The sequence below is a fragment of the Hyperolius riggenbachi genome, chromosome 1 (assembly GCF_040937935.1).
Source record: "Hyperolius riggenbachi isolate aHypRig1 chromosome 1, aHypRig1.pri, whole genome shotgun sequence".
Taxonomy (NCBI): domain Eukaryota; kingdom Metazoa; phylum Chordata; class Amphibia; order Anura; family Hyperoliidae; genus Hyperolius; species Hyperolius riggenbachi.
The window spans coordinates 104,912,090-104,925,913 of NC_090646.1; the positions used below are offsets into that span (position 1 = coordinate 104,912,090).

Sequence of the window (13,824 nt, forward strand, 5' to 3'; positions counted from 1 at the left end):
ACCTCCACACTCATACCTCTGATGGTACCTGCTTTGTGCGTTCTCTCCTATCTGCTCCCAACTGCCCCAAGTATATTATCCATAATATTATCCATAACCCTCTGCCAGAAAAAGATTAAGACGAAATGGTTCCCTAGACAAGACAGCGCTTTTTGCCCACCGCTGATAGCCACTTGTCTTTTTTTAGTTAGATTTGGTGAGGGCTAGCATCCACTAGGCCCCTAGACTCTCTCCAAAAACTAGGCAGCGACCTAGGTTTGCCTTGTGGATGATCCGGCTCTGCCCTCCGCTGTCTAGAATCCCAATGCTCAGTGTTGTGCCCCTGCTCCATCTAGAGAAGGAAACAAGCTTGTGAACCTGTACGAGGCGTTTGTACAGGTTCAGTAGAAGCCATTCAGCACTTTTTTGTGGGTGTTACTGACCTGTGAAAGCAGGTAAAGCCCACGAAATGCGTTGTCATACCCTATTCCTGGGCAATGAACACTTTGAATTGCTACAAAGCCGTAATAGCTTTTGTTCTATAGGAGAGGTAAGTCATTTATTGCCTCTCCTCTTCAAACTGATTTTTGGGTACCACACTTTCCAATGTGATAAGCATAACATAGTTTTTGAGGAACTGCTTGAATCAGAGATACACAGGGTCTTGGCACTGCAGTGCAATTTTTTCCTGGAGTTATGAAAAAATATCCTGTATTAAGAGGCAATAATTTGCAACCCTTAACTGTGTCATATCAGATTCTAGCACAGAATGCTGAAATTACAGCAACAGCAACATGCACAAACCTACATGGCAGCAAGATTATTTTCTCAGTGCCATGGCCTTCACGATAACCTCAAAAATATTTTAATCTAAACCCATGTAACTTTTGCATGATGCTGCAGTTTGATATCACCACTTCAGCTTGCTTCTGATGCTATTTCTTTCTTTCTTTCTGCATCTTCATTATAGAGGAAAATGGATGACATACTGTTTGGAGATTTGGATGAAGACATATTACCGATTTTCAGTTTGCTAATAGAAAATTTACACGTTATTCTCAATAATTACAAGGTATTCTGTGTAGCATATCTTATTTCTACAACCCCATTTTCAAAAAAGTTTGGACCCTGTACAGGATTAAAGTACAGGATTAAGTGAATATAATGAATGGATAATTTAGGTATAGATGTAACATAGAAATGGTAAGATTGGATGAAAAAGACTGGATCATTAGTGGCCACAATTAGAAATATCTGGCGATGTCATCCAATCTCATACGCACCTTAGCCTGTATGAGATCGTTGGCAGACCATATCCACCAGGATGAATTCAAAAGATTGAAATACAAATATATTTGGTTGCTACCTTTGAAGGTCTTTAGAAAAATGATTATAGGCACAACAATCGTTGTTCATTTGTTTTCCAAAGATAATTATCTCATGTGTGTATTAGATTTAGGAACAAAGCCAAAAGCTTTACTGTGACAGTAAACTTTAGGTCCTCTGGTGGGACTGTATTAAAACATACGTGATGAAAATTCTTCTATATAACTATATATATAAAAACAGAAGCTCTGCACCCTTCTCTGGGCCTGAGCTTATATGCACATACAAAACACAATAAGGACAAACAGATTTTAAATACTTACGGCCTCATTAAGAGACACTAAGGCGAATTTCCACAAAATATGGGACTCTCGGCCGTATTCCTCTCCCATCTTTCACCCCCCTTGAACGGATCTATACTCCTCCTATTCCCCTCCCCCTCTTTTCCAAAATGGTCCTAGGAAGTTAACCCTAGTTACCTGACACCCGCCTAGTCTACTTTTACACGTTCATATTAGGCCCCTACTAATTACCACTTATCCCTTCTACGCAATATAGGTCAGATGAGTACTGGTGTGACTCTCCTCTCTTATGCTTTTATCTAGAAGCTAAATATTTTTTCTTCCCTCCTCTTTATTTGTTTTCCTCTCTCTTCCTCGACACCCTTCTCACTCCCTCCCTCCTTTTTCTTCTTCTTTCCCCCCAACGCTTCTCTTTTTCTACAACTGACTCGAGAAGGTGGTTGCGAAGCTCTTTATCATTCACCCCACTCAGGGTCCACCCAACCACTACTTTTCTAACCGAAGTCCTCCATCTACGAGTCAAGAGTCTTCCTCTTCTACTGTTTTTCTTCTTTTTTTTAAGCCCCTTGGAAAGACACTGATTGGGACTTTGTTATATCCACTCCATCTGATCTGGACTACTGTCCTGGTTGTCCCCCCTGCATAATTATATTTGATGATTTATTATTTCTACTGTAAGATATGAGAAATCAGTACTTTCTAAAAAATAAAAACAAGTACGATGAAAAAAAACAGATTTTGAATACTCTGAACAAATTATGTAGGTAAATTCATACTCATGGAGGTGGTAAAATTGGTCAGTGATTGGCCAATCAGAATTGGATGTGTGTAATACAACACTCAGCATATAACCATTTGTGGTTCAAGATCCAGCCACATGTATTGCAAATCCTAGCATGTCACTCCACGCATGTATACTGCAAGTCCCTAATGACATGTACCAAATGCAAGAAGTGCCAGATTGTCACTCCATTTACATAGTTGGATTTCCCTGCATGTCTGTCCAGCCACATGTACTACAATCCCATAACTATGTTGCAATCATATGTGCTTCAAGTCCATGCATGTCCCTACATCCCATCCACTACATCTCTAAATAGCTTTCCAACCACATGTACTAAATGTTCGCATATGTCCCTACAACCACATGTACTACACGGTCTTGTTTGTTTCTACAACCACATGTACTACACGTTCCTGTATGTCCTTGCAATCACATGTTCCTGTATGTCCCTACATCCCTATGTACAACACATTCCTCTATGTACCTACAACCATATGTACTACACGTTCCTGTATGTCCCTACAACCACATGTACTACACATTCCTGTATGTCCCTAAAGCCATGTGTACTACAATCCCATAACTATGTTGCAATCATATGTGCTTCAAATCCAAGCATGTCCATACATCCCCATGCACTACATATCTCAAAATATCTTTCCAATCACATGTACTAAATGTTCGCATATGTCCCTACAACCACATGTACTACACGGTCCTGTTTGTTTCTACAACCACATGTAATACATGTTCCTGTATGTCCCTACAACCGCATGCACTACACAGTCCTGTATGTCCCTACAACCACTTATTCCTGTATGTCCCTACAACCACATGTACTACACATTCCTGTATGTCCCTACAACCACATGTACTACACATTCCTGTATTTCCCTACAACCACATGTACTATGTCCCTAAAACCACATGTACTACACATTCCTGTATTTCCCTACAACCACATGTACTACATATTCCTGTATGTCCCTAAAACCACATGTACTATACATTCCTGTATGTCCCTACAATCATATGCACTACAAGCCCCAAAATATCTTTCCAACCTCACGTGCTACAAGTTCCTGTATGCCCCTGCACCCACATGTGCTAAAAGTCATAGCAAGGCTACATGTACTATAAGCTTCAGTATTTCTGCTTAACCACGTGTCTGTCTTACCACATGTATCAAGCATTCAAGCATGTTGATTCTTAACCACTAAAGTATTCTTTTATGTGGTAGAGCAAGTGAAATAAGCCATTTATCACATATGCATGAAAATGTAAGCTGGCAATGCTCACCAAATGCATATATTTTGAAAATAAATGAATAGTTCTATTAATAGAAAGTCTATGTGTTTGTGCTTGTCACTGGACAGCTTTGTTTTAATTCTATTTTCTTTTTGTTTTCTTTTGTCTTATAATCCATTAAGAAAATGGCAATTGAATTATTCACAAAAGAGCTAAAGACCAAGAAAATCAGCCCAGCAACTGTGGGAAGGTCTCTGGAATGTGCGCTGGGATGGTAAGATGCCACAAGATATTGTAGTTTTGCACCGGCATGCAAGCGTGTTACGTGCTAAGAACTTGAAAAACAAGCTTGCAAATGGCAGCATTGCTGTGAAGCACCATCTGGAAGCAGGAAAAAAAAGACACATGCTTTTTGTGAGCGAACAGGGAGGGTTTTTTGCTAATTGGCTGCACTTGCGGTTGGGGAAAGGGAGAAGGGCCCCTCTGGGCCCCCCTGCGATGGCAGAGGTTGCAGGGGTGATTATTTGGCCCACGACAGGGAGCATTGTAATGAAGGGCATGACATGGGTGCACTGAAAAGGAGGAACATGGAACAGGGGCTAAACTAGGAGGCTGTTACAATACAAGAATGGTGGTTAACCACACCCACATACTATGACTGTGCCACTAGCACAATAAATCACCACACCCTGTATAATTTCAATGCAGGGGTTCTTTCAAAAATGAAAATGATTTAAAGTGTTCCTTGAAAGGAAAAATGTCGGGAAAGGTTGGTCTAATCTATTAAAAACATTGCATAGTGTGTGCCTGGTATTTTTAAGCAGTGGCGTAGCTAAGGCGCTATGGGTCCCAGTGTGAGTCTTACATTGGGCCCCCTCAAGAACTGTATGCAGAACAAATGATTTTGAGCACCAAAAGCTGTCAAGGAAAGCAACAGTGTCAGAAACATGTAATCAGGGGAGAAGAACTGTTTGTTAATGATTACAACTATTGAAAGCATATATAGAGTTGCTAGTTGCTAGCATAACACCAATGAAGAGCTAATAGAGTGGCTGAAGGACGGCCTCTCTAGTCCAGAGGCCCGGGTGCTGTCGCAACCTCTGCACCCTGTATTGCTATGCCACTGACATCAACATGCTGGAAGGAGCTGTGGAGCTGTGAAGGATAGTGTTGAGATGATTATTCCAGATTGTGGAGGTGGCAGCAGTGAGGGATTGTGTGGACCAATAGGTTCAGAATAAACAATGTGTTGAATGGAATCCACATGGGGATCCCTCCGAAGAAGCCTATTCTCTTTGAGCTCTATCGTTCAATTAACTTTCTGCTGCATGTTGGAGTGCTTCCGTTCCTTCTGTCTGGCAGTACTGAACATTCAGGTTCTATGGCATAGACAAGAATTATTCACTGGTGCTGTCCTTTGTCTGTTAGCTGATGTTCTGCATTAAAATTCATTCCTAGTTCTCAGATAAAGTGAGTGGCTTTATGATCATATTTATAGACTTGGTCATGGCTTCCTGTAGGCTGACATAGCTGGCCATAGCGAGAAGTTCAAATAAGCCCCATAAGTCCTGGAAAAGAACACTAAAGGGTAGCATGGTGGCGTAGTGGTTAGCGCTCTCACCTTGCAGCGCTGTGTCCCTGGTTTGAATCCCGGCCAGGTCAACATCTGCACGGAGTTTGTATGTTCTCCCCATGTCTGCGTGAGCTTCCTCTGGGCACTCTGGATTCCTTGCACATCCCAAAAACATACTGATAAGTTAACTGGCTTTCCCTTAAAATTGGCCCTAGACTACGATACATACGATACATCCACACAGGGCCGGCCTTAGGTTTCACAGCACCCTGAGCGAAACCTGATTTTTGTGCCCCCCTTCATTCTTTTCGTGCATGCACACACACACACACACACGCACAGGCCCATATGCAATTCACCTTTTCTCCTGAGATATCACCTGGGACAGTGGTTCCCAACCTTTTTGACGTCGTGACACATCACGCCAAATGCTCAGATCTCCGCGACATGTCACATATGAATAATAGAAAAATACTTTTAATATAACCATGAATGGATGGAAAGCGTGCATTATCCTGAATACACTTAAAAATGAAGGCTAGAACCTTTTAGGAATATTAATAAAAACAATCAGTGGGACAGTTAGCCCCCCCCCCCCCCCCATTTAGAATGATAGCACAGCACTGACAATTTGCACCACGCATTATAACTACAGTGCGCCCCCCCCCCCCCCCCCCCAAAAAAAAACGCTCTCAGACAGTATAGGTAGGTAGACAGGTATAGGTGGCCCCCGTATAGGATCTCATGCGAAGGTGCCCTCAATATAGTTTTCCAAGCATAGGTGCCCCCAGTATAGGAAGTCAGTTGAAGGTCTCCATCCCCCCAATAGGTAGCCAGGCGTAGGTGCCTCCAGTATAGGAAATCAGGTGTGGGTGCCCTCAGTAAAGGTAGCCAGCTATAGGTGCCCCAGTATAGGAAATCAGGTGTAGGTGCCCTTAGTATCGGTAACCAGCTATAGGCGCCCCCTTGGTAGCTGGCGCCCTGAGCGACCGCTCCGGTCGCTCAGGTCAAAGGCCGGCTATGCATCCACAGACATAAGACTCTGGTAGGGATTAGATAAAGAGCTCATCTGAGGGACAGTTAGTGAGTCAGTGACTAGACTATATACTCTGTACAGCGCTGTGGAAGATTTTGGAGCTACATAAATACAACATAATAATAATAATAATAAAGGCTTCTAGCAAGTTGCCCATAATAAAATATTGCTTCAAACTTTGTTATTGAGTTGATTTGCCACCCTGGGCAAATGTATTATTGTTTTTAGGGCACCGCTGCACAAATTAACTTGGGCAGGAAATGCTGTGATTTCAAGTAAATCAGATAGCACCACAAACCCTTGTTCCTTATTTCTGGGCACCCCCCTGAGTGGGGAGAAGTCTGAAGAGCTCCTGTACCCACCAGCAATGGTAACAGTGCTTTCCAAAGAAAAGGAGATGTGTCCTGCTCCTGGCAAGTTACTGTGACCCACCCCTGACACCTGAAGTGTACTGGTAACCAGAGTAGTGGGGATCCCCATGCTCATGGCATTTCGCCTTGCTTGTCACCATATCTCCCACAGCCTGTGCATCATTGTGCACTTATTTTAAACTTTTCTTGCCTTGTTCACTGTTAGATTCTTGTCAGGTAAAAATGAAGTCAGCAAAATAGACAGGCATTTGTATACAAAAGAGTGCATCAAGGCCCACATCAGGGATTTACTGCTCCTGTTAGACTTGATATAAAATGGGGCAGAAGTGTTGTGTTCAGGAGTATTCAGGTGTTCCAAATTCAATAAGCCAAATTAGCCAAATAAGCCAAATTAGAACACCAGCATTAGTCATTAAATAGATTCAGGGAACCCCTACAAATACATCTTTGAATCTGCCTTCAGGGTTTCCTATTGGTCTGTGCACTCACCAGTGGGATTGCTTAGGAATTTCATCAACATTGCTGCTTTAAAGAGGAACTCCAGTGCAAACAATTAAATAAAAAAGTGCTTCATTTTTACAATAATTATGTATAAATGATTTAGTCAGTGTTTGCCCATTGTAAAATCTTTTAAATCCCTGATTTACACTCTGACATTTATTACATGGTGACATTTTTACTATTGGCAGGTGATGTAGCTGCTGCATGCTTTTTTGGCAGTTGTAAACAGCTGTAAACACCTATTTCCCACAATGCAACAAGGTTCACAGACAGAAAACTGCCAGGAGTACCGCGGTACTCAGAGCTTCTTGTGGGAGGGGTTTCACCACAATATCAGTTATACAGCGCCTCCTGATGGTCTGTTTGTGAAAAGGAATAGATTTCTCATGTAAAAGAAGGTATCAGCTACTGATTGGGATAAAGTTCAATTCTTGGTCGGAGTTTCTCTTTAACCACTTCAGGATTCTGCGTACGCTGAAGTACGCCCCTGAATCCTGAAGTGGATTATACGAGCGGCCTTTCCATGTCAGTTCACGGAGGGTGTCTCCGTGAACACCCTGCGAGCCGCCGATCGCGGCTCGCAGGGTAAATGTAAACACGCGGGGAAGATCTTCCCCGGTGTTTACATATATACGGCGCTGCTGCGTAGCAGCGCAGTAGAGGAGATCGGCGATCCCCGGCCTCTGATTGGCCGGGGATCGCCGGCATCTGATAGGCTAAAGCCTATCCCATCAGGTGCAGGACGGAAATCCGTCCTGCGCCGCTCACAGAGGGAGGGAGAGGGAGGGAAGGAGGCCAGGAAGCGCTGCGGAGGGGGGCTTTGAAGAGCCCCCCCGCAAGCGTAAGCAGCAAGCGGCGATCAGACCCCCCCCCCCCCCCGCAGTACATCCCCCTAGTGGGGAAAAAAGGGGGGAAGTCTGATCGTCCTGGCTGCTATCTAATCGGTGCTGTGGGCTGTAGAGCCCACGCAGCACCGATCAGCAAAAATACCCCCCTGGCACAGAAGTGGTTAAGTCACATTCTTTGCTCTTCTCAGAGACTTGGTTGTTACGCTTCTCTTTCACGCCACCTTTCAATCAACACGTCTCACCTTTTGATATTATTTTGCTTATCTATTCTAAATGTAACGTTTATTCCTTTGTCACAGGTTCTTGGGGACGACAAGGGCATCTTTCAACGAGAGCACTTTAATGAAGTCTTTTCAAGCCCTTTTTAAAGACAGTATGGAAAAACACATATTGGACCCATCGTACAGAGACAGTATTGAAACCACAAAGCGCAATGTAAGTGTGACAAGAATGCAATAAATGATATGATATATAACTTGGTATCAGTGGGTCCCATACCCCATGGAAAACTTGCTGTAGTATGCAGCCATATTTGTGTATGCTAGGCATGAGTTATTGAAAATCATTAAGCAACTACACCAACTAGTAGGAAAGCTATTGAGGGATGGGCCAAGGGTGTATTTGAGGTCCTCAAGCCATACAGCTACTGCATTTGGCTGATTTGCAAAAAAAGTGTAAATCTTCCTCCCTCCTCCCCACCCACTCACACACACACATCCTGATGTATCACTGAGAGATGCAGACTGCTGGATCTACTCAGTCAAGCACAGGCTGAGTTTATTGTTCTCTTACTCACCTTGCTCGCTCTATGCCCCTCCCTTGTGTGCTGCACCGTAGGCCATTCTATGGCAGCACAACATGTAACAAACATGCAGGCTAGCAAGGTGTGTGTACAGAACTTGGGCTTGAGCTGTCATCCGAGGCATCAAGTCCCAATCCCTGCAGGCTACAGTAATAGTTCGTATGCACACCTTAAAGGAGCATTATAGCGAAAAAATTTAAAATTTAACATAGACAAATAAGAAGTACCTTTTTACAGAGTAAAATGAGCCATAAATTACTTTTCTCCTATGATGCTATCACTTACAGTAGGTAGTAGAAATCTGACAGAAGCGACAGGTTTTGGACTAGCCCATCTGTTCATAGGAAATTCTCAAGGATTTATTTATTTTCAAAAGCACTTAGTGAATGGCAGTTACTCTATCCAACTGCCAAAGAACTGTATAGCGAGCAGGGAAGCTGGCCAGCATCATTGTTTAAATCCTTTTTAGGGAATATCTTTATAAAGAATAAAAGCCTTGCTAAGAATCCCCTATGAAGAGATGGACTGGCCCAAAACCTGTTTCTTCTGTCAGATTTCTACTGCCTACTGTAAGTGACAGCAATATAGGAGAATAGTAATTTACATTTTACAATGTTTTGCCATAGTGCCCCTTTAAGAAGGAAAAGCTATACCTGTCCTAGCCATGAAGTTGTATCTCCAGTGGTTCAAAATGTAGACTTCTAGAAATAGGCAAAGGTAATCTCCCCTTGAGTAGGATGTATAGCTTGTATATCCAACTAATCCATTGGTATTTAAGGAACAGATAAAAGAGGACTCTGCATGTGTCTCCACTCTATCTGGATTATGAAGCTTATAGGGAACCAGAGATGAAGCATCCTCATGTATTTTACCATATATATCAGTGGGAACATTAGAGAAAACACCTACCCTGCTCTCTGTTTCATTATTTACTGTCCAGATTGCTTCTTATCAGCCCTGATAAAATCCCCGACTGAGCATTCAGTCTGGCTTTGTTCAGGAATCTTTATAGCTGAGTCTGTCTTCTGTGCTGTCTTTTGAAGCCCAAGCCTGCCCCCTTGTGGCTCTGCTCAGGAATCATTATAGCTGAGTCATTATAGCAAAGCCAGACTGAATGCTCAGTTGGGGATTTTATCTGGGCTGATAAGAAGCAATCTGAACAGTAAATAATGAAACAGAGAGCAGGGTAGGTGTTTTCTCTAATGTTCCCACTGATGTATATGGTAAAATACATGAGGATGCTTCCTCTCTGGTTCACTTTAACAAAGTCCAGAAGCACTGTAATGTTATCTTAGGTTGGTTTGACAATCCAAGTAATCAGTGCTACGGATGACAGGCACTTGACATTCCAGTGAAAGGTATTATTTGTGGACAAGCATTAGGGCCCAACAACAGAATTCTCTTTGTTGGACACCAGAGAGGAGTGAGGTAAAATGGCAAGATTTAAAGTCTTAATTTTCACTGTAGTGTTTCTTTAAGCACTACATTGATTCGTAATGATCACATTATAAAATGGCTTTTCTCCACAGTTAAAGTAGAACGTAAACAAATGGTTATTTCTTTCAGATGGAAAAACGAATCCAAAACGTTCTGTGTGAACTGCAGAAATCCTTCTTACAAAGTACAATTTCCCTTTATAATGAAAAGTAAGATACTGCACTTGCTTTACCAGTGTTTTGTCTAATCTGTATTATAAGGCTAGGCTTAAAGTGGACCTGAACTCTTGCACAGGACACAAGGAAAACAGAGAGAAATGCACCCTGTGTGTTTTTATAGAGAAGAGCCTGTCTAATTCACCCTCATCTGTGACTAATCACAAGTGTAATTTGATATCCCAGGTGTGTCAGCACAGAAATTCAGCAGTCCTTGGCAGACACAGCTTATATGTAAGCGCAGCATGTTAACCCTTTGTCTGCTTCCATGAAAGTATGAAGTAGACACACTGCAGATTTATTGCAGGAGTTCTGTAATGTGTATCAAAGAGATTTTTATCTCTTAAGGTTTTTATGCTGTTGCTTATCTTTTAGAGCAGAGAGGTTCTGAGTAGTAGTTGTAATTAACCGTTTCCAATACTATACCAATACCCTTTTCCTCTATAAGTCCAATGACGGACATAGTCCAGCAAAGGAGAATCTGGCACAGCGCCGTCCTATTCAGTTGCCTCACCCCTGTCGTTGATGCCAGGTCACCTCTTCACTTTAGAGCAAGGAGGTATCCTGCTCCCTGCAGCAGATCCTTTCCCAGATCACCCAAGTCCATTTGTCGTGTCCCCCCCTAGCACACAGGAAAGAATTAAGTGTCGGGGAGGGAGAAAATGAGTGACCAGCAAAAGGACTGGAAAGGGTTCATCTCTGGATGCTGTTTTCTTTATTTATAATATTATTTGAAATACTGCTGAAAACATTATTACTGCCTTTAAAATACAGTGCACCTTATTCAATCTACTATTTTTCCTCTATGTTTTGTCCTAGGTTATATTTTAGCATCTTTTTACCGAAAGCCTTTTAAGCCACCAGCAAGCAAGAAAATACTTGAATAATTCTAACAGTCAGGGGCGTTGCTAGGATCCTAAGAGATCCGGTTCACTTTTAGGCACTCCAGCTGAAAATGGGTGTGGCCATGCACATGCATGTGGGTGTGGCCATGGGTGGAGCCAAATTTACATGAACTTAACAGCGGTCTAAGTAGGCCTGCTCAGCAAAATGTTGGATGAAGCCCCCCTCTCCATTCATGCAAAAAATTCCCCCAAAATACAGCACATCACACAAATAGGCAGTGTCACTTAGACATAACTAGGCAGAGTTACCTGGCTTCTGTGCTGCCTGGTCTGGCTCTTTGTTGGGCGAGTTGGCCTGCTGCCAGCCCCATAGCATTCCCTGGCATTCTAGTGGGCCCCCTCCCATGCTCCCATGGGCCTCACATTGAGGCGCCACAACTCCCATCACGCCCCATATAAGAACCACAGCTCCCTGCATGCCCCATAAAGGCATCACAACACCTAGCATGGCATCACAGCACCCAATATGCCCATATAGGTGCACCATATCACCTGACATACCCCCCCATTGCCATGTGCTGTGTGATAGTGTCATGCTGGGTGCTATGGTGCATGTATGAGGCATGCTGGGTACTGTAATGCCATGCTGGGTGCTGTGTAGTGCCATGCTGGGTGCTGTAGTGCCTCTGTGGGGCATGCTGGGTACTGTGTAGTGCCATGCTGGGTGCTGTAGTGCCTCTGTGGGGCATGCTGGGTACTGTGTGGTGCCATGCTGGGTGATGTGGTGCCACTACTCTGCCTGGGGGACATCCGGGCACTCCAGGATAGATCAGGGGACGTGCCACTGATCTTTGGGGCTAGCAACACCCCTGCTAACAGTACTTTTTCATCTAATTTGTGGTACTTTTTACATTGCAGAGTGCTGAAATGTTAAAGAAAAAATATCTCCTAGGAGAAAAGGTAGAAAAAGTGAATTGAATAAGGGCCGGTGTGTCAGGGAAGTGAGATGGATATGGAGGCTTCCATATGTATTTCCTTTTAAGCAATACCAGTTGCCTGGCTGTCTTGCTGATCCTCTGCCTCTAATACTTTTAGCCACAGACCCTGAACAAGCATATGACAAGATTAGCTGCATGCTTGCTTCTGGTGTTATTCGGACACTACTGCAGTAAAATAGACCCGCAGGGCTGCCAGGCAACTGGTATTGTTTAAAAGCAAATAAATATGGCAGCCTTCATATACCTTTTGCTTCAGGTTCCCTTTAAGTGAGTTTTCAAATGTGTTTTTCACATTCTCAGATACAAAGACAATGATAAGTAGCCCTTGTCAGGCAATGTATGGCATTAAAAGTTAACAGTGTTTTCCTTGCAATGCAAATAAACTGTTTTCCAAATAAATACTTACCATTTCTATTCGAAAAAAAACAACACACACGCTTCAATATCTGACACAGGCAACAATATAAATCAGTACAGATTGTAAAATGCAGGATATTTATTTCCCCAAAAACCTGCAGTATTTTTGTAGGACTGCACCCCGCGGTAACCCAAGTCAGTCAGCACACAAGAAGAGACTTTTTGTGCACAACATTAAGTTCTTAACTTTAAAATACAGGAAACACATGCACTCGTTAATTTTTCGAAGGGCAACAAATCCACCCCTCATACACCATTTATAAACTGTGGCTTTAATGGCGTGGAGGCAGGAGAGCTACAGCCTGAAGCTAGGTCACAGTGGCTTTAGACTATTAACTAATTAACATGAAACTTAAATATCAGGGCAAGTGCTAAAGAATGTGATTCCATTAAAGCAAACCTGAGACGTCGGAAGTAAAAGATTTGCTACTTACCTGGGGCTTCCTCTAGCCCCATGAGTACGGATTAGCCCTCGGTAAGTAGCAAATATATTTATTTCCGACGTCTCAGGTACACTTTAAATACAAAAAACAAACAAACAAAAAACAACAACCCTTGCACACAAAATACATACACACTGCTATCTGTAATATACAGTAGATAATGATAAAAATCACTCGCAGTATTTTTGTTTAAAGGAATACTTAAGTCATTTAAAAAAAATGACTTTTACTCACCTGGGGCTCCCCTCAGCCCCCTGCAGCTGAACGGTGCCCTCGCCGTGTCCCTCCGATGCGGCTGGTCTCGCCGGCGGCCACTTCCGGGTTGGCCGTCACCGGCCGACAGGCTGTGAACGCGGCTGATTATCCGCGTCCCCGGACGCAATAGCGCCTTCTACAATGCTATTGCGTCCGGGGACGCGGATAATCAGCCGCGTTCACAGCCTGTCGGCCGGTGACGGCCAAACCGGAAGTGGCCGCCGGCGAGACCAGCCGCATCGGAGGGACACGGCGAGGGCACCGTTCAGCTGCAGGGGGCTGAGGGGAGCCCCAGGTGAGTAAAAGTCATTTTTTTTAAATGACTTAGCCAGATCACCGCAGCATATACCCTATTTTACCATCTTTAGTGAGTTTTTATCGCTGTCTACGTCACAGGCAGTGTTTTGCCAACCTTGGAAATGTCTTCTTATTGACAGTTTAAAA

General features: G+C 43.3%; 1 protein-coding gene across 1 annotated transcript in view; it reads left to right on the forward strand.

Moving 5' to 3' along the window:
- LOC137558088 (uncharacterized) overlaps window positions 1-10,308 on the forward strand; it is a 171,854-nt gene extending 161,546 nt beyond the window's left edge. Inside the window, exons 15-18 of the mRNA XM_068271719.1 lie at window positions 950-1,051; window positions 3,822-3,913; window positions 8,268-8,403; window positions 10,300-10,308. Coding sequence (XP_068127820.1) covers window positions 950-1,051; window positions 3,822-3,913; window positions 8,268-8,403; window positions 10,300-10,308 — 339 coding nt within the window. The remainder of the gene's footprint in view (window positions 1-949; window positions 1,052-3,821; window positions 3,914-8,267; window positions 8,404-10,299) is intronic.
- Window positions 10,309-13,824: the final 3,516 nt, after the last annotated feature.